This window comes from Astyanax mexicanus, chromosome 15 (assembly GCF_023375975.1).
Source record: "Astyanax mexicanus isolate ESR-SI-001 chromosome 15, AstMex3_surface, whole genome shotgun sequence".
NCBI classification, from domain to species: domain Eukaryota; kingdom Metazoa; phylum Chordata; class Actinopteri; order Characiformes; family Acestrorhamphidae; genus Astyanax; species Astyanax mexicanus.
Genome location: NC_064422.1, coordinates 3249817 through 3276704, shown reverse-complemented (window position 1 = coordinate 3276704; position 26888 = coordinate 3249817). Strand labels below are relative to the sequence as shown.

At 39.4% G+C, this 26888-nt stretch overlaps 1 protein-coding gene across 1 annotated transcript in view; it reads right to left on the bottom strand.

Annotated features, from left to right (window-relative positions):
- The window catches only part of LOC103038297 (SH3 and cysteine-rich domain-containing protein 2), a 72101-nt gene that overhangs the window by 26612 nt on the left and 18601 nt on the right, over positions 1 to 26888 (bottom strand). The window contains exons 3-5 of the mRNA XM_049464810.1: positions 17651 to 18029; positions 16906 to 17000; positions 3223 to 3307 (exon numbers count right to left, since the gene is read on the bottom strand). Of these exons, the coding sequence (XP_049320767.1) occupies positions 3223 to 3307; positions 16906 to 17000; positions 17651 to 18029 (559 nt within the window). The remainder of the gene's footprint in view (positions 1 to 3222; positions 3308 to 16905; positions 17001 to 17650; positions 18030 to 26888) is intronic.

The window sequence follows — 26888 nt, the reverse complement described above, 5'->3', positions numbered from 1 at the left end:
CAGCGTATTGTGAGGACAGCTGAGAGGATCATCGGCGTCTCTCTCCCCTCCATCACGGACATTTACACCACCCGCAGCATCCGCAAAGCAACCAGCATTGTGAATGACCCCACTCATCCCTCACATGAACTGTTCTCCCTCCTGCCTTCGGGAAGAAGGTACCGCAGCATCCGGTCCAGCACGACCAGATTCTGCAACAGCTTCTACCCCCAAGCCATCAGACTCCTTAACTGCAGAGACTGAACTGATGGTTTTTCTGTACATGCACACACACTCTTACCCCACTTACCCCAGAAAATGGAAAGCACTAAAAACCCTACTACCTCACTGGACTCTATTGCACACTGTGTAATAGAGTAATTACTACCTCACCTGGTCTTTTTTGCACACTTTTTGCACACTGCATAATTTGCACACTGTCTTGTTATTTATTATTCTTTGTCTGTATTGTGTTGTATTGTCTGTCTGCACTTTTGTACTGTTGCACTATTGTTCTGTCTACACTGTGTTTATGTGCACCATGGTCCTTGGAGGAACGTTGTTTCGTTTCACTGTGTACTCTGTAAATAGCTGAAATGACAATAAAAAACACTTTGACTTTGAGCTGTGCATTCTCATTTCACTCACAGCTGGTTTAACTGTGTTTTGAAGAAAGGTGTCAAGCTTGCCCACAGCTGAAACACTGTGATTTTAGAAATTACAAAGCGGCTATTTTTATGTTCCACTTTAAATGGGTTTCAGACTGCAGCTTCTTTGTTAACCACTGAAAAGGTGCCTCACTGCTGCAGGTTGGGGATAGTGTGTGTGGGTCTGTATACAATATTCTTTCAGTAATCTGAGGCTTAATTTACGGTGTCTGTGTCTAATTTATTAGAAACTCCTCCTCTGTGGATGCACCTTTATTGTGTACAGTCCTACACTGCAGCTCAACTGCTGAAGGCCTTTGGGGGGGCTGGACCTATCGACTAAATAAATAAATAAATAAATAAATAAATAAATAAATAAACAAAACGACATTTAAGTGGAGCTTCTAATAATGCAGTTAGAGAAGATAAAAAAAGCCAACTAAACTCCAGCATATATTTCTGTTCCTTTTTCAGTCTCCTCCTGAAATAAACACAAGCTGATAACATGTTCTAAATCTAGACAGCATAGATTTTCTGATAACAGAATAGATTTGTGAATTATCGTAAAAAGTTTAAATGGTGAAATTTCATTGCTCTATAAAATATGCAGGAAATATAGTAAAAATCCCATATTTAACAATAATAATACTGAAATAAACGTTCAATAAAAAGTTTCTATAAATGTCTAGCAAATTGAAAACTGAACATTCTAAGTAAACACCATAATATCCAGATCCAATCTAAAGAGGCAGGTAAATGGGCTGGAAAATATAGAAGGTTTTGAAGCAACATCAAAGGCTGGTGATTAGGCTTATTATGATAATTATGTTATTGACTTACAATATATGAACATAACCTTCAACATTGCTGATGACCTCAGTAATGCCCATTATGTTTTTTTTAGCAAACACAGCACATTTATGCCATTGAGAGCCGGTACGTCGACTTAGTTTAAAAACAGTGGTTTTATTTAATTTACATTATTAGATTTTCTATATACAGTGCTATGAAAATGCCCCTTACAGATTTATTTTGCTTCTGCTTTTTATTAATTCTTACATTTCTCAGATTAACACACATCTTAATATCAGACAAAGATAACCTGAGTAAATATAAAAATCAGCTTTTAAATGTGCACTTTATTTTATTAAATAAAAAATCTATCCAAACCAAGCTGGCCCTGTGAAAAAGCAATTGTTCCAACATGAATGAACTGTGATTAACTACAATTAAATGTATCTAACCACAACCAGGTCAGATAACTGCCAGAACTGTAGAATTAAGAAATCTCTTAAATCTGTCAACAATATGTACAGCTCTGGAAAAAAAAGAGACCACTTAAAAATGATGGGTTTCTTTTATTTTAACAAATTGAAAACCTTTGGAATATAATCAAGAGGAAGATGGATGATCACAAATCATCAAACCACCAAACTGAACTGCTTGAATTTTTGCACCAGGAGTAAAGCAGCATAAAGTTATCCAAAAGCAGTGTGTAAGACTGGTGGAGGAGAACATGCCAAGATGCATGAAAACTGTGATTAAAAACCAGGGTTATTCCAGCAAATATTGATTTCTGAACTCTTATGAATATGAACTTAACCCTAACCCTAGCAAAATCAGAGAAACTGATTCAGAAGTGGTTCAGGAGCTGTATATCTATGCTTTCTGTTAACCTGGAGGTCCGTCCACTGGTGGTTAGGGCAACACAAGATTTCATAAATAATCTGTTGACTATTTTTATCTTTTCCTGTTTATAAAGATTTGGTGAGAGCTTTATGCCGCTCTGATTATGCAGTAAAGTAGTTTTGCTCGGCACACGCTTCGTTCACGTGACAAAGCAGATTTGTCTGTTTTCCCGCTGCAGCTCTGCATCCAGGTCTAGATTTCTTCAATATGTGAAATCGACACTTGCTGATGTATTCATTGTGTTCCAGAAAAATGACGATGGCTGTGCTATTACACTTGGCAATTTAATAGATATTTTCAAGTGCTATTTTCATGGCACTTTTGGGGTTACAAGTGGTCCAGCAATCTGCCACTATGAGCGGGAAATGGCTGGTTTGCTCGGTATCAGAACCGAGTCGCTGCGCTTTCCTCCGAGGGCACTGTGATGCTACTCAGCAATGCTGCATCAGCCGCAATATGAAAAGAGGCGGAGTCTGACTTCACATGTGTTGTAGGAGGCATGTGCTAGCCTTTACCCTCCTTATGTTGTGACATTACCAGTGATGGGGGATATACAGCTGAGTAACGGTTGTGTTTTTTTTCTGGCTGTACTTGTAGTAATTTGTCTCATATCTCTCTTTTGAGATTTTGGCAGCTGGGGTAATAGACCATGAACATAGTTCACTGAGCTTCTGGATGCTTGTCTAGCCTGTATCAGATTGCAGCGGTTGCTGCTCACGCAACCCTAAAGTGTAAATGATTGTGTGTTTAGATACTGTGCTTAGGTAGTGTGCTCAGTTTTATAAACAGTGACACTGCAAGTTGTGAGAGAGTGTCAGACTTTAATATTTTACATTTATTTTTAGTCTTCTAAAACTCATTTAGTGTAGTGTGGTGGGCATTAGACAACATTAAAGTTAATTCTCACCTTGGGGGGGTGGAGTCTCCTTAACGACCCCAAGCAGATCATTGGTGAGCAGAGGGGAGCTGAAGTTGCGTTTGAAAGCCCCTGACTGGAGAGTAACAGGAGGTGAGGGAAGGAGAGGGAGGAGAAGGTGGATAGAGATGGAAAGGGGAAGAGAGGCAGAGTTATAAGTCAGTGTGCAACAAGCCAAGAATAGCAACGGTAATAACAAAAGGGGGGGAGGGGGGCAACAACACAGAGGAAGAGGGAGGCTGGTGGAGGAGGGGTGCAAGAATTGACGGACGGATAAAAGGAAGAGAGGAGAGCAAAAGAGGAATTCATAAATAGATGCTTTCTACAAAGTCATTTCTGCTCCAGCTCTGAGGTGAAAAGTGCTGCAGTCTATTTTAAGACTCTTGTATAGAGGATGTGTAGAGTGTGTGTGTTTTGGGTGGAGTCTGGTTTTCTGGTGTGTTCTCTGCATGCTAAACGCTCAGGACGTCAGGCTGCGTGTGATTTTCTTATTGTTTACAGCCTGCAGTGACGGACGGTGTGTGTGTGCTGCTTACAAGCAGATCTTCTCCGTTTGACGAGCCATACAAATGACCAGGTCACCACTATTCACCAGTGATTATTACTGAAGCGATTACATTTTTATCTAATTAATTACATGCTCTGTGATTAATTCATCTGAATTAATTGCAACAGGCAACATACTGTAATTAGCAATAGTGTCATTTCCAGCTTAACTTTTTTAAATTCTGTTGATCACAGACCATCAAAACAAAACTGTCAAATTCAATTAAAGTCAAACAAGCAACAGTTTCTCAATTTAGACGTATTAACCAAAAGTGAACTTGTCTACATTCTCAAGGCTGAATCTACAGTGTATTCTGCCCAAGTGACTTTAATAATGCCTTCTTCTTTTAAAGTATGATACCTGCAATTAAGAAAAAAGGCCATTAATAGAAATTAATTGGACCAAGCAGAGCGGATTTATTCACCTCCATCATGTTACATTGACTGTAACTGTGGCACTGTGTAAAAAGGCACCAGAGAAGGGGGTTAAGACAAACCCACTGAAGGAAAAGCACATAGTATGTTGGTGCAGATGTAACATATAAAATTAATATGACATTTGTGATATAAATTAAAATGTGGAAGCACAAAGAAACTGTTGCAAACATAAAAATGTACTTTTTTGAAAATTGTATTTAAATAACTGGAACATTTAACAGGCCTACATAATATTTTATGTGTAAAATCCTGAATGTTGCACAACTTCCTCCTATTAAACAGTGATAAAACAGAAGTTCTCCTATTAGTCCCTAAAGCTGCAAGAAATAAATGATCAGATTTAATGTTAAATATGTCCGACTTCACCGTCACCCCTGGTCCAGCAGATAAAAATCTTACCGTTATCGTAGATTCAGATCTAGCATTTAATAAACACATATCTTCCTCCTTCAGCTCTGAGGGAGAGTTTCTGAGGTTCTGTTCTGGTTGTGTGTTTAATGTTTTGTCTGATTCTCTGTTCTGCTACAACATTTCTGTAAAGCTGCTTTAAGATGACATCAGTTGAAAAAAGCGCTATAAATAAATTTGATTTGATTTGTTCTCCCTGTGGCAGTGAATGAAGTCCTGCGTTTTCTCCCTGACAATATTAGAGTTGATATCTGTCATCTGGAGCCTTGTTTTTAAGATTTTAAAGAAGAATCATAATCTACCAGTGCACCAACAGTTCCACTGTGTTACAGTACATCTCTAACACCATTCTCTCAGATATAAACACTAATTTTCATGAAATAAATCAATTAAAACATATCCTCCCCATCCGCAGAAAACCAGCAGCAGCCTCCTTTGTTTTTATGAGTATTGGTGTTAACCATGCTGTATCCCAGAGGTTCTGAAACTGTGGGTCGTATGAGGACGAGTGGGTTGCAGGAAAGCTGCATCAAGACACATCGTTTCCCCCTCAAGCTTGAGAAGAGCTAAATAAAGCACATTTAAATCTGACATGGTAAAAGTGATCCTGCGTTTTACGGATGCAGGCGGTAAGCACGGCTAGAGTGGTGAATGTGGATGTTTTCTGGCTTAAAGATTATATTCAGTATAATTTTCTGCTTGATTTGAGCTACCTGCCCAGCCTGCACCTCTCATTCCTTTAAACAGACTTGTTTCATTTCCCGCGAGCAGAGAACAGAACTGATCTGCCAACAAGAGAACAAAACAGTACACTATACTGTAGACCTGTGCCTAATTCATTCCTTTTAGAATGGGATATTCACTATATTCAATATATATATATATTAGAATACTAATTAAACTGATTACATGTTAAACAGTAATCAGAAAGATAAAGGGCCTTTTTGTACTCAAAAGGAAAAAAAATGGTGGAGAATTCTCCCACCAGAGAGCCATACTCATTTGGTAAGCCTGCCTTTTTCTCCCATATCAGGAGTCCCAGAATGCCTTTCTTGAGTCCACAGTGCAGCCTAAAGAAGCAGAGCTTACCAGAGCAGAGCAGAGTTTCCTCAGTAAAAAGTTGTTGAAATAGTAAACAGTAAAATGCATTTTATTACCAAACTATCAGCATGCACCAGTGACCATTCGTAAAAGTATTCTGAAATATTGCGATATTATTTTAGGGCCATATCGCTCACCTCTACTCTAGGCTTGCTCTTAATCCTTGTGTTGTCTTGTGATCCGCTACCATGTTTAGCTTTAGAAAAAATACCTTAAACTATTTTTTTCCAACTTGAAATTTTATGAGTTTTCCTAAGGGCACCCCCTCATTAGAAAGAGTGATTCTTTGTTTTTGTTTATGTTTTCATATGGGCTGTACACCACTAGGGTACAAAGATTGTCTTATGTGTCATTTTTGACCCATGAATTATAAAAGCATGTTAACACCAGAAAAAAATGATAAAGGCCAAACACAAACTCTCCCTAATACACACACACACACACACACACTCTCTCTAATACACACAGCATCAAACATCAGAAGCATGACTCCAGGGCCAACAGTGTATTCAGCTGCCCATGTCCAGCACATTTCATCCCATCCACCTTTCTCCTGTTCAACACACCAGCCATCCAAAAAATCATCCTGGAGAAACCAATTTGGAGGATTTAAAATTGAATTAGGCTGCTTTATTTTGGGGTTTTGGTAGGGAGGGTCATTTTTGACCCGTAGGACAAGAGGAGTAAACAGAATGTTAAGATCAAACAAGGGTTAATACCTTACAACTGTGATCTCTCTGAATGAAATACTCTATTGACTGACAATTTTCATGCCATTCCATCCTGTCATGACTGATACTGCTTAAGAGGTGGGTGAAGTGCATAATCAGGACAGTAAAATGCGGCTGTTCATAATAAAACGGAGGGAGAATTTATGTGCTGAGCATTTTAAACAGATCTGTTCTCTTTCAGCTTCTAAGAAAAGATGCGGAGGAGATTGTTATTCTGTGACGTGTGATCTATGCTGGCCTAAACCCAGTTGTGACTTGATGAGAGAGGAGCGGTGTAACTGCATCACTTTTCATCCACTCACCGCTGCTGCATCTCCCTGCCAAGAGCAGAGGGTGGTCAATAAATGAAGGCTTTCTATTTGCTGAATGTGAGCTATAGGAGTAATTTCACTGCTCATTACCTCTGCAGCGCAGCCGAGTCCAGCACACAGCTGAGCTGCCTGCACTCTCCCCACTCACACTGCCTAATGTAACGACACAGACCACGTCCTGCTGAATCAAAACCTGTCCACTCACAGGACCATGAGTCAATTCAGGGTGGATAAACATCACAGAGGGGAGTTTTTGTTAGCGGCACACAAAGCTTTATAAACTTTAACTTTAACTACAGATACTGATCATTACACCATGTGGTGGCGCTAATCAAACGAACAGGGTAAACCTGCGGTGAAGAATACTGGTTGGTAAATTCTGTGAAACTGACACCAAAAAATCCATTTGTTTATTTAGGAGTATTTTATCCTCTTCAGTAACACAGATGTCACAAAGTATTGTAGAGAGTTGTCTTGTGATATATCAAGTATCACAATATATTGTGATAATATTGTATAGCATTCCGTGATGCATTCATGGTGTGTTTAAAATCATTATCCACCTGCAGAAGCCAAGATCTTCCCAATTTTAGTTCTTTAGATCTTAGATGGGCTGGTCTGTGCTCTGCCTTGCTGCTTGTGCTGCTAGCTTTGTGTTTGTTGTCTTTGTGCTTTTCTGCTTCTACTTCTTTGTCTGTGTAAGTCTTTAAATTCAACTGCACTCACTTGCTTCAGAGAAATTTGGGGTGTTCTGAGTTCTGCTAGGGTCTAAACTGTCTCCTTCTGTCAAACTCACTGCCAAAATGTACTCATGTGTTACACTGTCTCTGGTCGTTGAGCTTTTTTAGGCAGTGCTGAGGCTTTTAGGGCTGTGTAGAACATTATGCTGCTTCTTCTAAACCATAGCTGCAGCATACTGTTTGCCTGCTATTATGTTCTATACCTGGCAATCCAGAGCGTGGAACTGGTAGTGTGGAAGTCACAGATTACTGTAACATACCACACAGTTCAAAAAAGAACATACTGACCGAAGCTCTGCTGTCAGGAGAAGACAGTTCTCAAACTTAATTTTCTTATATATGAAATAATTGAGTTACTACAGACAATATAATCATCATTGGTCCTTTAAGTGTGTGTTCAAAAACATTTGGACATAGTGTATGTTATTTATACAATGTGATGACCTCTACAGCCGGTTCAGAAGGTTGATGACCAAGGATGCTGTGCTTTTCCTCAAGCTGCTATTCTCTCCAAACCTCTCACTTTACAAACCGCCAACTTGGCCATAGGGGACCTGATAAAAATGCACAGTGTCAAAAGTGGAGGTCAACAGTATCGGAACCATAGAACACGAAGGTCTCAGAATTGCTGAAATTGACAAAAAAGTGAATGAGGATGCAGCAGCTGGACCCCCGAGAGAAATCCTGGCTCTGTGATGAACTGGAACTTTTTCTTAACTGGCTCATTACATCGCTGACACACACACACACACACACACACACACACACACACACATAAGCATGCGTGAGAGTGTGAACAAGAACAAGTGCAGAATTCACACTGAAAGCTCTAAATAATGGATTCAAATTGGCAGAGAGCAACATCATTCTGAGAGAACCATCTCAACCCATTTCAGTCCAGCTCTTGCTAAACAGATTCACATTTGTATACATTTCCAGCATTCTTATCACCACATCCCTGAGAGCTGATTATCATCAAACACCAACACCTCACAGCTCTGCTGTAGCCATCAGTGCCTGGTGGACATTTGATGGCTGAAGCATATTGTTACTCTGTAGTTTTTACTTTAAGTATAAAAGTATAAAAACATAAAACTTTAATATAAAACTGTTTTTTTTTATTTAACAGGACATGACTTTAAAACTTATAAAACAAGTATTCAGTTTCAGGGAGATAATTCCAGAGTTAGGAATGACTTTAGGATGCACACAGGGAAAGGAGCCGTTCTCTTATAAAACTCCCCAACTCTAGAATAACCTTTCTGAAAACATTCTGAATTTTTTTTTAATTGTACTAATTTGGCACAGCCATTTACCCAACCCACTCATTAGGACTCCCTAGTAATGCCCCAACACACCAGGAGGGTGAAGACTAACACATGCCTTCTCTGATACATGTGAAGTCAGCCACCGCTTCTTTTCGAGCTGCTGCTGATGCAGCATTGCCGAGTACCATCACAGCGCACTCGGAGGAAAGCGCAGTGACTCGGTTCTGATACATCAGCTCACAGACGCCCTGTGCTGCAGGCGTCACCCTTTAGTGATGTGGGTGAGCGCCCTCTACCCACCCGGAGGGAGCAGGGCCAATTGTGCTCCCTCTGAGTGCCAGCAGCTTGATGGCAAAGCTGCATGAGCGGGGGTTCGAACCTGCGTACTTCCGCTCATAGTGGCAGCGCTTTAGACTGCTGGACCACTCGGTGCCCCATCAGACACAGTCTTAGTCTTTAAATCTAGACTGAATATGTACTCATGTTAATTAAGGAGGCTTTTTTGTCATTCATGAGGTAAATGAGGCGGAACAAAATTGAGATCTTAGCGTCCAGTTCCCCCAAAAAATATTTTCTAAGATGAGATCAAATAAAATAATGGATAAAACATAAAATAAAGAATAAATAGATGTAGACATAAATCTAAATAAAAGAGGTCCCAGTGCAGGTAAAGTGCCAAGTATCTAATTATCCTTGTAAAGTGAGTCTGGCTAGGTGGAGTTAATGTCTTACAGCTTTGGGAATTAAGCTGTTTTTCAGTTTGGTTGTTCTGCACTGAGGGTAGCAGCAGGATAAAATGAGTGTGCTGGGTTTGTGGGATCCTTCATGATGAAGGTGGTCCTCCTCCAGCATCTTAAGGAGTAGATGCTCATGGTGATGGGCAGTCTGACTAATTTTTCCTCTTAGATAAACGCTGCAGATCCAGGGGTTCATGGACATGGGCAATAGTGGGTACACTGAGACACTGCATTTGGAGATATGCAGATAATTTGTGACTGGAAACATGTACAGTATGGGTGAGATCCTGCATGATGTTTTTAAGTTGAGCTGGGTTGCAATGTGAGTTTTATCCGCTGTGAAGGAGGGGCTTGGTGGATGTTTCACCTGCTGCAACGCTGTAGCTGTGCTCCCTGTGATTGCTTCTATCAGCATCTCTCAAGGGAATAGAATAGCAGATCAGAATCTGAAGTGTAGAAGTAACTTGGCTGATATGCTTTACTAAAAAAAAACCTTTACAAAAAAGGAACCCTTAGTGCTTCAGCAGACCAACAGATTCTGGACAATTTCCTGATCCCAACATTGCGAGAACAGTTTGGGGATGGCAGCTTCCTCCTTCCAACATGACAAAGACATGAGTCTGATGAGTAAGCTTGATGTGGAAAAACTTGACTGGCCTGCACAGAGTCCTGACCTTAACCTGATAGAACATCTTTGTTAAGAATAAGAGTGGAGACTGTGGGCCAGACCTTCTATTCCAACATCAGTATTTGACCTCACAAATGTGCTTCTGGAAGAATGGTTAATAATTCCACTAAACACACTCCTAAACCTTGTGGAAAGCCTTCCCCGAAGAGTTGAGGCTGTTATAGCTGTAAAGGCCGACAATATATTAAACTCTATGGATAAAGAATGTGATGTCACTGAAGTTTATACGCTGGTGAATGCAGATGAGCGAATTCTTTTGTCAGTATAGTGTAATTAATTACCAGACACAAATTTAATAAAGTGTTGCAACTTCAACTGATTTGAGAGAAACTGACCGTCACGTTGGTTTCTGAAAGCGGTTTGTCCGAGGCTGACGAGGCTCAGCTGCTTCTCTGGACTCTGGCCACGGACGCCTCCTACTCTCCCTGAATTACACGCAGTATTGGACACACACTGTCTGCTCTGACAAGATATTGATTCGGTACTGTCTTTCTGGTGTGTGGCAAGGTTGGAGACACAAGGAGACGGAGAACAGAAAGAGACAGAGAGAAAAAGAAAAGGCAGATAAAAGGCCACTGACAGCGAGAGAGACACAGAGGAGGCAGGCTGCTCTTCAATCCCAAATTCAGACTCATCCTGAATAATTTTAGCTCTTTTTATCTCCTGCCTTCACTTGCTCTTTCCCATCCTCTGCCCTCCCTCCTTCTGCAGCATCTTCTTAATTCATTCTCCTCATTTGAACTCACATATCCTGATCACACACTGCAAAACACAATATTCTTAGCAATACATTTAATAATTACACTATATTGCCAAAACTATCCAGAGAACACATCTCTACTGCTCTGGATTCCAGTGGCGGCGTGCTTTACACCACTGCATCCAAAGCCTTGCATTGTGTTTGGTGATGAGAGGCTTGGATGAAGCTGCTCAGCCCCCATTGAACTCTGAAGCTACATGAAGTTTGGAGGTGTGTAGAGATGAACTCTGAAGCTACATGAAGTTTGGAGGTGTGTAGTGATGAACTCTGAAGCTACATGAAGTTTGGAGGTGCGTAGTGATGAACTCTGAAGCTACATGAAGTTTGGAGGTGTGTAGTGATGAACTCTGAAGCTACATGAAGTTTGGAGGTGTGTAGTGATGAACTCTGAAGCTACATGAAGTTTGGAGGTGTGTAGTGAAGAACTCTGAAGCTACATGAAGTTTGGAGGTGTGTAGTGATGAACTCTGAAGCTACATGAAGTTTGGAGGTGTGTAGTGATGAACTCTGAAGCTACATGAAGTTTGGAGGTGTGTAGTGAAGAACTCTGAAGCTACATGAAGTTTGGAGGTGTGTAGTGATGAACTCTGAAGCTACATGAAGTTTGGAGGTGTGTAGTGATGAACTCTGAAGCTACATGAAGTTTGGAGGTGTGTAGTGATGATGAACTCTGAAGCTACATGAAGTTTGGAGGTGTGTAGTGATGAACTCTGAAGCTACATGAAGTTTGGAGGTGTGTAGTGATGAACTCTGAAGCTACATGAAGTTTGGAGGTGTGTAGTGATGAACTCTGAAGCTACATGAAGTTTGGAGGTGTGTAGTGATGAACTCTGAAGCTACATGAAGTTTGGAGGTGTGTAGTGAAGAACTCTGAAGCTACATGAAGTTTGGAGGTGTGTAGTGATGAACTCTGAAGCTACATGAAGTTTGGAGGTGTGTAGTGATGAACTCTGAAGCTACATGAAGTTTGGAGGTGTGTAGTGAAGAACTCTGAAGCTACATGAAGTTTGGAGGTGTGTAGTGATGAACTCTGAAGCTACATGAAGTTTGGAGGTGTGTAGTGATGAACTCTGAAGCTACATGAAGTTTGGAGGTGTGTAGTGATGATGAACTCTGAAGCTACATGAAGTTTGGAGGTGTGTAGTGATGAACTCTGAAGCTACATGAAGTTTGGAGGTGTGTAGTGATGAACTCTGAAGCTACATGAAGTTCGGAGGTGTGTAGTGATGAACTCTGAAGCTACATGAAGTTTGGAGGTGTGTAGTGATGAACTCTGAAGCTACATGAAGTTTGGAGGTGTGTAGTGATGAACTCTGAAGCAACATGAAGTTTGGAGGTGTGTAGTGATGAACTCTGAAGCAACATGAAGTTTGGAGGTGTGTAGTGATGATGAACTCTGAAGCTACATGAAGTTTGGAGGTGTGTAGTGATGAACTCTGAAGCTACATGAAGTTTGGAGGTGTGTAGTGATGAACTCTGAAGCTACATGAAGTTTGGAGGTGTGTAGTGATGAACTCTGAAGCAACATGAAGTTTGGAGGTGTGTAGTGATGATGAACTCTGAAGCTACATGAAGTTTGGAGGTGTGTAGTGATGAACTCTGAAGCTACATGAAGTTTGGAGGTGTGTAGTGATGAACTCTGAAGCTACATGAAGTTTGGAGGTGTGTAGTGATGAACTCTGAAGCTACATGAAGTTTGGAGGTGTGTAGTGATGAACTCTGAAGCAACATGAAGTTTGGAGGTGTGTAGTGATGATGAACTCTGAAGCTACATGAAGTTTGGAGGTGTGTAGTGATGAACTCTGAAGCAACATGAAGTTTGGAGGTGTGTAGTGATGATGAACTATGAAGCTACATGAAGTTTGGAGGTGTGTAGTGATGATGAACTCTGAAGCTACATGAAGTTTGGAGGTGTGTAGTGATGATGAACTCTGAAGCTACATGAAGTTTGGAGGTGTGTAGTGATGATCTAATCTGAAGCTACATGAAGTTTGGAGGTGTGTAGTGATGATCTAATCTGAAGCTACATGAAGTTTGGAGGTGTGTAGTGATGAACTCTGAAGCTACATGAAGTTTGGAGGTGTGTAGTGATGAACTCTGAAGCTACATGAAGTTTGGAGGTGTGTAGTGATGAACTCTGAAGCTACATGAAGTTTGGAGGTGTGTAGTGATGAACTCTGAAGCTACATGAAGTTTGGAGGTGTGTAGTGATGAACTCCGAAGCTACATGAAGGTCAGAGGTGTGTAGTGATGAACTCTGAAGCTACATGAAGTTTGAAGGTGTGTAGTGATGAACTCTGAAGCTACATGAAGTTTGGAGGTGTGTAGTGATGAACTCTGAAGCTACATGAAGTTTGGAGGTGTGTAGTGATGAACTCTGAAGCTACATGAAGTTTGGAGGTGTGTAGTGATGAACTCTGAAGCTACATGAAGTTTGGCGGTGTGTAGTGATGAACTCTGAAGCTACATGAAGTTTGAAGGTGTGTAGTGATGAACTCTGAAGCTACATGAAGTTTGGAGGTGTGTAGTGATGATGAACTCTGAAGCTTCATGAAGTTTGGAGGTGTTTAGTGATGATGAACTCTGAAGCTACATGAAGTTTGGAGGTGTGTAGTGATGAACTCCGAAGCTACATGAAGGTCAGAGGTGTGTAGTGATGAACTCTGAAGCTACATGAAGTTTGAAGGTGTGTTGTGATGAACTCTGAAGCTACATGAAGTTTGGAGGTGTGTAGTGATGAACTCTGAAGCTACATGAAGTTTGGAGGTGTGTAGTGATGATGAACTCTGAAGCTACATGAAGTTTGGAGGTGTGTAGTGACGATGAACTCTGAAGCTACATGAAGTTTGGAGGTGTGTAATGATGATGAACTCTGAAGCTACATGAAGTTTGGAGGTGTGTAGTGATGATGAACTCTGAAGCTACATGCAGTTTGGAGGTGTGTAGTGATGAACTCTGAAGCTACATGGAGTTTGGAGGTGTGTAGTGATGAACTCTGAAGATACATGGAGTTTGGAGGTGTGTAGTGATGAACTCTGAAGCTACATGGAGTTTGGAGGTGTGTAGTGATGAACTCTGAAGCTACATGAAGTTTGGAGGTGTGTAGTGATGAACCCTGAAGCTACATGGAGTTTGGAGGTGTGTAGTGATGTAGTGACTCTGCAGAAAGTTGGTGAACTCTGTGCACTATGCTCCTTAGCATCTGCTGACCCCGCTCTGTTATTTTACATTGACAGAGCGAGTGGCTTTAGTTCCCAGTTGCTTCTTTAGTTACCAGTTTATTCCCATTTTCTCCCCAAGTTACACGGCCAATTACCCAACCCACTCATTAGGACTCCCCCATCACTAGTGATGCCCCAACACACCAGGAAGGTAAATTCTCCTCCTGGTAAGTCAGCCACTGCTTCTTTTACAGCTGCTGCTGGAGCATCATTGATGAGTAGCATCACAGCGCACTCGGAGGAAAGCGCAGCGACTCGGTTCTCATACATCAGCTCACAGACAACTTGTGTTGAATGACGTCACCCTTTTAAAGTGATGAGGAAAAAGAGCGCCATCTAACCACCCAGAGAGAGCAAGGCCAGTTGTGCTCTCTCAGGGCTCCGGTAGCCAAGGGCAAGCTACATAAACAGGATTTGAACCACCAGTCACTTCCATTTTCTTATAGTATCACTGAGAGTTAATAGTTATTGAGAATATTTAGTAGTGAAAAAAAAATCACGACTTGACTTGTTGCACAGGTGCTGCATCTAATCACAGTACCACGCTGTAGTCCACTGAGCTCCTGAGAGCCACCTATTCTTTCACTAATGTTAGCAGAAGCAGCCTGCATGATTAGATGCTTGGTTTTTACACCTGTGGCCATGGAAGTGATTGGAACATCTGAGTTGAATGATTTGGATGGAAGACTGATAACTGGCAATATTGTGTCTGCAGGCAATGTTTTATATGATTAAATTATTTGATTTGTCAACCAAATTCCTGTGCAGTAAGGTAACCTGAATTCATAAGATCACTTTATATAAGTTAAAGTGTCTAGAAATTGTTACATAACGCAGACATTAAAATGTATGAGCAATAAAAAAGTGACAAGTTCAGAAACTGGGATCCTGTAGTGAGCTCTGGCAGCACCTTTTCTTAGAAGAATCCTTTACAGTGATTTAACATGAAAAATCTGCTGCATTCTGACACTAAAAACAGCAAAGTAAAATATTACACATCATGTGTGCTGTACTGGCTGCATTATGGCAGATAGTTCTTAGACCTGATGACTGTCACTTGCAATACTATTTAAAGCCCCTGGGAATACATTTCCATACACTGCCTGGCCAAAAAGAATTCAACACCTGGATTTAAGTAAGTAAATGATGTGGGGTTGATGCTGCACTTGGTCAGGTCTAGGTTCAGCAACAGTATGTGCTGAAAGAATGAGGTCAGCTGACTACCTGAATATACTGAATATAGACCAGGTTATTCCATCAATGGATTTTTTCTTCCCTGTTGACATATTCAGTCATATTCCAAGATGATAATGTCAGGATTCATGGGGCTGGAATTGTGAAAGAGTGATTCACTTAGCATAAGATTATAATTTTCACACATGGATTGTTCACCACAGAGTCCAGACCTTAACCTCATTGAGAATCTTTGGCTTTGTGCAGCGGTTGGTCAGTCTCTACCATCATCAACGCTGCAAGATTTGATGAAAAATTAATGCAACACTGGATTGAAATAAATCGTGTGACATTAAAGAAGCTTATAAAACAATGCCACAGTGAATGGGTTCCATAATTAAAGCTAAGGGCACCAACCAAATATTAAAGTGTATGACCTTTTTTAGTGGCATTGTAATATAAGCATAATGCTAAACATGGGTGAAGTTTTAAGCAGTTTAAACAGAAAATACAAAGCAGAAATATGTTAAAACAGAGCTCAAAAATCACCTAAATGAACTCTTCAGAACCCTTTGAGACCTGTGTGGGTCTTGTCAGAATATTGTAATGAAAGTGCGTGACTAACAGCTGTCTATCACTGACTGTGTGAGTCATTAAAAAGACTGAATCACAACATATATCAAAAACATCAGCAACTCTCAAACATAAGCTCACTCACTCGATTAGAAACAGACAGAGTAAGAGTAATGATCCTGTTTAGGATTTAATCTGCGCTGGTAATCGCTCTGTTTCAAAATGTAATTACTACAAAAATGACTACATTCTTCACTTTTAACAGATTCCATCACATGTAATCCCTGCTCCTTAATTATCATTCATCATATATATCATGAATCCCTGATCATGCCAATTGCAATGTGATACATTCTAAAATAAAGGTCCTGAATATTCACTTCTCTCACATGAATGGTGCATTCATCTTTTAAAACGGCCTATTTCACCAACCGAAAGTGTGCACATCTCTGCATTAAACTCTATTAATACTCCTAACACACTCTGATAATGAGAAGATAAACGTATAGAGCGTGTCTAAGATGTTTTCACTTCATACGAGGCACTTCCTTTTCTCTCAGGCTAACTGCCGTTGGCCTCGTTGACCCAGTTTGCTGAAGTGAGATAATGGTGAAGAAGAGGCTGTTCAGTGTGTGAGGACCTAACACGGCTCATCACTGACTCACACGCTCATTATTATTATCGCTCTGAGGCACTGTCGACCCGATGACACCTAAAACACTACTGTGGTCAACTAACAGTGGGTTGTGGTAGGCGGTGCCCATCTGACGGGTGGTATTAATTGGGCTATTTCTAGAAAAGCTGGAATATCAACACAGAGGATCTATCTGGAGGGCAGGGTGTAAAACGGGCTTCATTATTTGTGTGTGTGTGTGTGTGTGTGTGTGTGTGTGTGTACAGAACAGGAACAGCTGATAATGTCACAGTTGTAATTGTGTGTGTGTAAGAGAGAGAGAGAGAGAGAGAGAGAGAGACTCACCTTGCCATTGCATACTTGCTGGGAAAGCTCAGAAGAACACCAGAGATGAGCTCCTAATTTACAGGTTTTGCAGCGTAAACCCTGTTTCGAGTTCCCTGAAGATATAAGAGAGCACAAGAATTAAAACATTTAAACAAGGGCATTATTTAATTTACATGCAGAAAACATATTAACATTGACAGCAATAGCGTTTTATTCTGAAGGAGTGACAAAATATTGGTATTGCAATATATTGTATTGTTTTCAATATATTATCGATACATAGCGCCAAATATTGATATTTTTACTGAAACATAAGAACTCTAAACTCCCTAAGACTCGCCCCCCAATCTGACAAATATGAATAAATAAATAAAACAATTGTTTTTTTAAACCAGGTTATACTCATGTTAGGATCAGCTATTACATGTGAATAATGTAATTATAGTATATGACAGACCTCACTACTTTAGTGGTCAGTTTTCTAATTGCAATTATCTTATAATTATTTATTCACTTCTTTATTTTTTAATTAATTAAAAATTCTTAATCATGGCTGTAGTCAGTATCTGTTGGGTCAGTCTGAGAGTAATAACAAGAGATTATAATTTAATCATTTAGTCTTGAGTAGAGTACATTAATAACTACTGACACATTTAAAAACTATTTTCTATAACAATCCTGACAAAAACATTTTTTTCTTGAAGTGTGTCTGTGTGTGTGTGTGTGTGTGTGTGTGTGTGTGTGTGTGGGAGGGTAGGTATACCTGTGATCACCTGCTTGCACTGCTGGCAGATGGTTGGTCGGCGAAACACGTATTCCTGGAAACAGTGTGTTTTCTGAGGGCGGGGCTGCGACTGGGGCGGGGCTTTCGAGTTGATGGAGAGGGAGGGGCTTACAGAGGGTGAACGAGAGGACAGCGAGGGATTAGGGCTGACTGATGGTGACAAAGATGGAGAACGGTCAAAGGTCAATGGGCGTTCCTGAAAGAAGGGTGGGGAGGGGCATTCCATCACAGGGGGCGGAGACTCAGCAATGAGGTCAGGAGGAGGTGGGGCTTCAATATTCGCCCGCTGGAAGAAGTTATCAACACTTTTACTTCGCATAACGGACTTGAAGGAAAGGGAACGCTTCAGTTTCTGCAGCTGGAAAAGAAAGAAAGAGAGAAAAAACACAAAATAATTCAATTAATCACGTGAAAACCTGGTACAGAACCTGGTGATGTACATTATCTCACAAAAGTGAGTACACTGGAACAACACTGAAGATATGACACATTGTAAAGTGGTCAGTGTACAGCTTATATAACAGTGTATATTTACTGTGCCCTCAAACACACAGCCATTAATGTCTAAACTGCTGACAACAAAAGTGAGTACACGTCTGAAAAAGGCCAAACTGTGTCCAAAGTGTCAGCACTTTGTGTGCCATTATTTTCCAGCACTGCCTTAACCCTATTGGTCATGGAATTCACTAGAGCTTCACAACATGTTTTACATTGTTTACATTACCATGGCAACGCACACAACCTTGAGATGGAGAAGCTGTGCAGTCTCTGGATTTTTATCTGTATCACTTGAATTGCGGTGCCTTTTTACACAAGATACGCAATTAAATAGCTTGGTGGATATTTAGATGGTTTGCTTGTTTGATCATTGAGGCCCCGTCCACACAAATCTTTTTAAAACAGAGGTTTTTGTCTTAGTTTTTGAAAATATCTTTATCCATACGAGCAGCATTTTTTAAGACTAGGAGGTGGAGAGTTTCTGTCCACACAGAAAAATGGCATACTGAAATGAAACTCATAACAGTTGTTTCCCCTTCGGTGCAAGGTGAAAGCATTTCACTCAAAGACATACAGGATTTCTATAGGCATTCGGAAAAATGTAAACAAAAGGCAGACATGCGCATTATTGCTGTGTGACGTCAGTGTTTTCCCCGTCCACACGGCTCCGCTGGTAGCAGAGTTTAAAAAGCTCTTTCTTGGAAGACGTTTTTTAAAAGCTCTGGAGGAAAAAAAACCTCTGTTTTTAAATATATCCGGATTCGTGTGGACGGGACCTAAGATGGTTGCTCAGACTCAAAGAGAGGGTGGAGCTTTGTTACACTTATGATTGGTGAGGGATCTGCTGACGTCAGCCTGACTCATTTTTAGCCCCGAACATTCTACAGCCAGAGGAGAGTGATAGAGGTGAAATACAGCAGAGATTTATTAGACTTTTACATGATGGGGAGCCAAATTTACCCAATTATAAATAAAACTCACATTCAGCTTCCAGTTGAGTTTTTGTCTATATACTGTACAATAGGGGTGTCACGATTCTCTAAATCCTTAATTCGATTTTATTTAGGGTCAAGATTTGATTCTTGTTTTTCTTTTTTTTTACAGCAGAGAGGCCTATGCCAGTTTTAGATTAGTCTATGTTCAGTCATTGGTTTGATTCATTAAATTTACAATATCCTATTTCAAAAGGTGGGCTTGATATAAGTGATGCAAAGTGATACAAGTGATCTGTAATACACCACATTAGGCACTAATGGTCAAATTTAAATAATTTAATTAAGATATATATTTAATGCCATCTAGTGGCTTTTTTTGGCAGCAGCAGTGTGTACTATTAAAACAGCAATGTGCAACATAACAAAATAAATAATAATAAAATACAGGAACAGTCATGTAAAAAAATAATAGAACAATTAGAGCCTTAACAAACTGAACTCTATCCTACTGTAACAGTTAAACATGAAAAATAAGACTCGGTCCCTGAGAATGACGAGTTTTTTTCTTTAATAAAGATATATTATTAACTTTATCTGAGAGAAAGATGATCCTTAAGGTACCAAAACTATTAACATATTTGAGGCTAGACAAAACAACTGTTATTTTTATATTTTCTAGTTTTTCTTTAAGAAGATGAGAATGTCCACACTCTCTGGAGAAAGAGCTGCTCTTTGAGCAGTCACAATATTGGCTACAGTGTGCTGCGCCATTTGCATAGCGTGTGCATGTTTGCGTAGCTTAGAGGGAGGCATCGTCGATCATCTTTATGACTTCGAGGCTCGAGACCATGACATAATTTCGATCGATTTCAATAAAATATCGAAATCGTGACACCCCTACTGTACAATAATATATTAAAGTAATTATTGTGACAGGCATAATTTACATAATTAGCTGAACATTTTTCCCAGTTACCTGCACTTGATATTTTAATCTCTGCCAGCAATGAAACATAAACAGTGAAACCTAATAAGATAAACATAAGAAGCTTGACAATGTAGCAAAATGCTTTAGAATTGACTCAATTAAAATAATTCAATTCATGGAATCCTTCTCTCTTCATATTTTAGACCTGAGAACAGATCAATACTCAATACTGTTTAAAATTCACCTGTAGTTACTTTTACTGAGCTTTACCTTCATGTGTTGCTTTAGGGCAAACTGATGCTTCTGAGCTCATAGATGCTTGATTTACTAGGCATGGTTACAGATTAGCACTTATAAGGTCTGTTTCACAGAAAAATACAAAAAAAAGAGTTATATACACATACATTAGGGCTGGATATTACTGCTGATTTCCCGAAATCGATTTGATTTGCTATTTAATTCAATATAAATGATTTAGAGATAGAACATCAGGTTTTGTTTGGATATAAAAAGATATTTCCATATTACTAATCCTGTAACTGTAGAAGAACACCCCACCTACCATTATTAAAAAATAAAAGTCAGTAAACGAGGGATAATTATTTTTCTCAATTTTTGCTTTTTTTTTTTTTTTTTTTACAAAAAAATAATAAAAGTCTTTAGCTGTGTTGAATTTCCCCCACCCTAGTCAGCACATTTTCTTAAAAAAGGCTAAACACAGTCATCCATGGCCTAGGTGCTCTCACTTAATGTGAAGGATGCCTATAGCCAAACCCGCTTTGTTACCTGTCTCACATTAGAGATTTTCCGTATCATTGCCATGACACATTTTCCCACAGGCAGACATGTAAAGTGTGGTGACAGCTGAAGGTGATACAGCAAAGGGAGAACACTGACTTTTATGTAGGACTGAAAACAACAATGCTGGAAATCTTTATGGTGGTGTAACTGTGCACTCACACTGCAACCAGCAGGGACAGGTTTTGCATCACTAATCTAACTCTGATATAATGGATTATCTAAAAATGTGCAGTGCATGATCTTCTGCGGATTAGAAGGTGCTGAACTACGTAGGTTGATTCAAGAACTGTTCTCCTGCTCCTTCCTCACCAACATTATCCGCACTGGGAACAAGAACTGACAGGTACTACACCTAGGTACAGTTTAGGAGCTGCTAATTCACTGCACACAGTGTCAAAGAGGCTACCTGCTAGCTGGGTCATCGTGTTGCTCCAGCTATATAGCTACTTATCCCCTTCTACCTGGTCATGGTTGTGGCAAATCCTTAGCTTGGACAATCCAATGACCTTGTGTATTTTTGGGAGGTGGAGGAAACCAAATTACCCAGTAGACCCACAAATGAAATGGAGGTATTTCATGGGATTTAGAGAATGTACTCTCTAGTCCTTACCTCTACTCAGGAATGGTACCATCATGTGACAGATTGGCAATGGGAAGCAAATCAGACAAAAAAATAACCTGCTATACAAAAAGTAGATCAAACACAAACTAAAGGTGTATGACAGACAAAACATATCATTTGTGATAACGCTGATGGAAAATTACCTCGCTCTACCTCACTCTGCCTCCAGTCTTGTAAAGTCACGTAAGCACAGTCTGCGGTGTGAAGAGCACCCTCTGTTGTTAATGCAGGTAATACAGTTTGAGTAATTTGACTTTGCTATTCACAACATTATGGCAGTTCTTGCAGTGTGTTTATTAAAAACACTCATATTGTAATAATCATAAAAATATGAATTTATTTCAGTTTTACTAGGAATTGAATAAAATATTTGACTGACCCGACAGAGATCCAGCCTACATCCTTCTCATGCTCTGATTTTTTAAACAGAAACTAAGAACACAAGGTGAACAAGTGATAAAGTTTTTTATTTACTGGACAAGGAAGATCATTTTTAATCTAGATGTTATGGCGTTCCTTTATGTTCCATGTTGAAATATCCACTGTGAGAAACGAGGTGTAAGATCCTGTGTGTCTGTGGTTTACTTTTCAAATGTATACATTTTAATTTTTAAAGGTGTTCCCAAAGAAACATTGAATATGGAGGTGTAGTTTGGAGACCGTTCAGCTGTATTTTGTTTAAAATAATGTTTGCCAACACAAACAAATACGTCAGTAAGCATAAGACGCAGCTAAAATAAATAAATAAATGAATTTAGCAATCACCCGAGTTTTTTTATTATGCAAATTACAACTAGTCAACTAGTTAAAAATACTAGTCGTGCAACCTCTACTCTGTACATTTTACTAAAATGTGACTTGAGAAGCACTGAGGTAAATTTATGACTAAAATACCACTCTTCAGGTAAATTTAGTAAAATTGGTGCTGAGATAAATGCGTGTCTAGAGTAAAAACACAGCAACATGTTTTACAGAAAGCTTGAAATGATTTTACTGGAAAAATCACACAATAAAGGAATTGTCGGTTTTCATTCTGTCACACCTCCCAGGCTACACTGGACCAGTGAGGAGAGTGAGTGTGAAACGAGGTAAAATCCTCAAACAGAAATCTGGAGAAGACAAGGTCCAGGGGGATACGGATTCTGACTGGCTGCCATCCTACACCCGAGCCTGTGTTTCTGCGAGTCCCTCAAGAACACTCATGGCTATTATTAGACAATGAGCCGAGGACCTCTCTTAAAGAGCGAAAACAAAGAAGAGACAGGCCGAGAAAGAGAGAGAGAGACACTGAGAGAGGGAGATAGAGAGAGGGAAAAAAAGAGAGAGAGAGGGAAAGGAACAGACTGAGAGGCTGAGAGCATCTTCTGCTCTCTTTATTGTTTCACAGAAAGCTTAGGCAGCATGAGCGTACATGCACCCAGACACACACTCACACACACACACACGGATGTGGTGGCCTTGTTACAGCAGCGTTTGAAGATGTGTCTATAAATAGTGTATCAGAGATGTGCAGATAAATTAATTATAAAGGCAGACACTTCCACTGTTTCTGGAAGACGCATTTAGTAAATGAATGTAGAATCAGATGAAATGCTGAAATGAACTGAAGCTTCCAGTAATCCGCTTTACCTCTCGCCTGCTGTGATCCTGCTGTCAGTAACACATCAACCCTGCTGTAAACATGGACGTACCACCTGGAGGACCAGCATTACGAATGTGTGCTCAAACTGGGAAATAACAGGTTTACTAAATGAGTAAGGGATGTCAAATACATAGTGGAGGTGGACGATGTAGGTTTGGCCTGATGCTGAAATATGATCAATACATCAATAAAATAAAGCATTCAAATAACATAAAAACAGTATTTTAAATAATTGATTTAGGGATCCAGGTGGTCAAAGGTGCTTCTACTATGATCCAAAGATCATTGGTTTGAATCCCGGGTCATGCTCCTTCTCCATCAGCAGCCAGAGTTTGAGAAAGCACAATGTAACAGGATCTCTTTGGGTGAGTAGAGGACTCTTTTTTGCAGTTTTTGCAGTTTCTAAATTAATGCAGGAAAGAGAATAGGGAAAATTTACCTCACTAACTGGATCTCACAGAGCAGCTTTCCGCCTATACAGCTAACAAACCCCACTAACCACACCAAACAGCACACGTTCAGAATACTGGAGCTTTACTGCTGCATAAACAGCTTTTTTGGCTCTGTTTTTACTTTAAGCTCCACAGTGTTGTATTTACAGGGATTCACAGCTTCCCAAAATCTCTCTCTGGAGCTTCAGTGTTTTTAATGTGGTTGATTGTTAAAGTAAAGCATACTTCATATTAAGAGACAATGCACAGCAGAAGAACCCCCTTCTTCAATTTTGCTTTATTAAAAAAAATATTTCCTATATTCCCGGATCAATCTATACATATATCTCTCCTGAAAATCATTTATTTGGGAGAGTAAAGCCCAGACTGTGGGTTTAGAAGTGGCCAAAATGACCAAATCTGCCCAGAAAGTGAATGTGGCATCCGGCCCCGCCCTCAATCACTATAGGTGATCGAGTTCAAAGACAATCTGTGATCAGCCCCAAACACTGATCTCTAATTTACACACACATCCCACATCTGTCCAAATCCAGTGACACATCAGCCTTGCCTGCATCATTACTTCATGAATAAAAATAGGATGGAAAAGGTAGGAATGTCAGTGAAATAGGTGAAGAGGTGAATTCGGGGCTTGGGAAATGATTGGATTTAGCCTAATTAAGTGTACTGGGTTTTCCCAGCTGTTTCAAAAACATTACATTTATGTAAAAATATATGTACCACATTTAACACTAAACAACATATCAACTTTGGGAGTGATGAGTAGAGAGCGTGCTCCATGCTGTCCCAGCCAGAGAGAGCATGACCAAATGTACTCTCACCTGAAGCTAATCACCCTGTTTTAAAGAGCATGTGATTATTGAGAATATCGGACATTGGAATTGAAGAAAATAAACTGCTTTAAAATAAAATCATTCATGTTAACGGGCTCTACTGAATAAAAAATGAAAGGGGTAGGGATGTGCCATATTGTATTGTACGCAATAATATCACCAACATTTCTGAATATCGTGAATGATATTATTATTATATTATTATTATATTATATCACCCAACCCTAATTATCACATCAAATGTTTTTGCTGTTTTTTTATCAAAAGAAAAATCCACACGGTTCTCATTTCCCATCATATATCTACTAGAGACAGATTATATCTGTCCAGTATCATTTATTTTACTTCAGTCCTGAATATATGAAGATATTTGGAGTGCATTATTAGTATATTACAAATCTGATAAAATTCTTGTATTGTTTAATATCTCAGTTAGGGGTAAGGGCCATATCATATCGTATGCAATAATAAAGTTTAATTTTCGTTTTTGTGTAGTAGTTTATTCTTGAAAAAAAAAATTCATTGTTTGTCATAGCACCAAGAGTATCGTTCTTGTGAAAATACCATAAAAAAATCATGATGTTATTTTAGGGCCATATCGTCCGTCCGTATTGAGCAGTTTAATTCAGTAACCCTGTTTTTATAAGGTCATTGTTTTGCAGTCTTTTGTTCCTTTTCCGATCAATATTATGTCATTATTATCTGTAATAAACCAATTTAGTGAACAATGTTAAAAAAAGTTATTATATCTTTTTTTTACTGGGAGCTCTACTGTTTGTCTGTATATATTGTAAAATATTGTGATATTATTTTTGGGACATACTGTCCACCCCTAACGAGCAATATTAAAGTCTGTATGAACCATCGGGGTCATGCTCATATAATGTACAATATAATATAGCAGATATAATTATGTATTATGTAATAGACACAATTATTGTGACAGGCCTAATTACACCTTTAACTATGAGCTGAAAATCAAGAGAAAACTGACAACTAACTTTAAAAAAATGTATCACAAATAATTTAATACAATTTAAATTAATACTTTAATTCTCAATACTTAATATTATTTACAGCATACTTCAAAAATAAAATTAAAATGTATCAATATTTAATAATTTCTTTTAATGTCTGTCAATTAATAATTAGTTGAGACATTTAACTATCTTTATTACTGTGGTAAAAACTGTTATTTAGGACCTTGTTCTTAAAATTTTCTTACAATAGGCCTGTCGCATTAATTACGTTATTAACTTATCATATGATTAATTAACGACATGGATCATTTGTTGTGAAACGCATTGCATTGTGGGGCATGTAGTGAATCTAGATTTTGTAGTCAGGTGCAGTAGTGGAGCAGCACATAACCTTCTCTCTTTCGCTTCTCTTATTTCTGTTTACATGGTGCTCTGGTTGTGTGTGTTTTGCACGAATGTTTCTGCAATAAATTCCCAGTATTTAACTGTCATTAATTTCTGATAATAAAAAGAACCAAGGTTTGGGTCTAAACCCAGAACAGTAAACTACAGAAGTATAAGAGGTAAAGTTTAGCTGGTTCTGTTCTTGGAGCAAGCGATGGAAAGAAGATCCCCTGAGGAAGAATAAAGATAAAGATAACAATTCAGTTAGTTCAGTTAACAGCACAAAATACTAGATTTTTATAGTAAACATAATCTGATCTCTGAGTCCAAAATCAGAATCCTTTCTCAAGAATTAAGTTTCCCAGTGATGTGATTGTGCTGGTGTGTCAGTTGTTTTTATTATATTTATTTGTATTTAAACGTTTTCAGTGGAATTAAATTAGTTTTAAATAACAGGAAACTTTGTTATATCACCTTCATCTCTCAATACTGTTTAAATGAGAATCAAATGTCTATGTTTAAATATGTTTAATATGGTAACCAAAATGACTTGGGGTGTCCTAACTCCAAGGACCTGCAAAAAACCTGCAAAGCATTCTATTTGCAGAGGCACTCGACAGTCTCCCCGGAGTGCTTAGTCTAATCCCTCCTCCGTCACTGCAATCAGATTCCCTGAAAGAGGAAGAGTGTGAAATGGAGGGAAAAGAGGGAACAAAAGAAAAGCAGATGAAACGTCACATGGCTGGAGGAGTGGAAGGTGGCGGCGAGTCTCTGTCTGTTCGCATCCTCTTAACATCCTGCTGCTAAAACCGCCTGGACATCCAAACCGCCAGCACGGAGCCACGGCCACAGCAGCACGACGGCTTTATAACACTGTTCCTCACTTCAAATACATTCATCTCCACCAATCACAGAACTATTACCACCAAAACCTTCCAGCCTCTACAACACGCTTCTAAACACAGAGATTACTCTGCTGTTTCCACTGAGATTCTTCAGCAGCACCAAACGGATCTAAACCCAGACATTTCATACACAGACTTTCTGCTTTCCTGTCAACCATAAAGAGTAAAACACAGAGCTGAGGAGACACAAGGCAAAAATGTTTTTTAAAATGTGATTTAGAAGCTAGATGCACATTT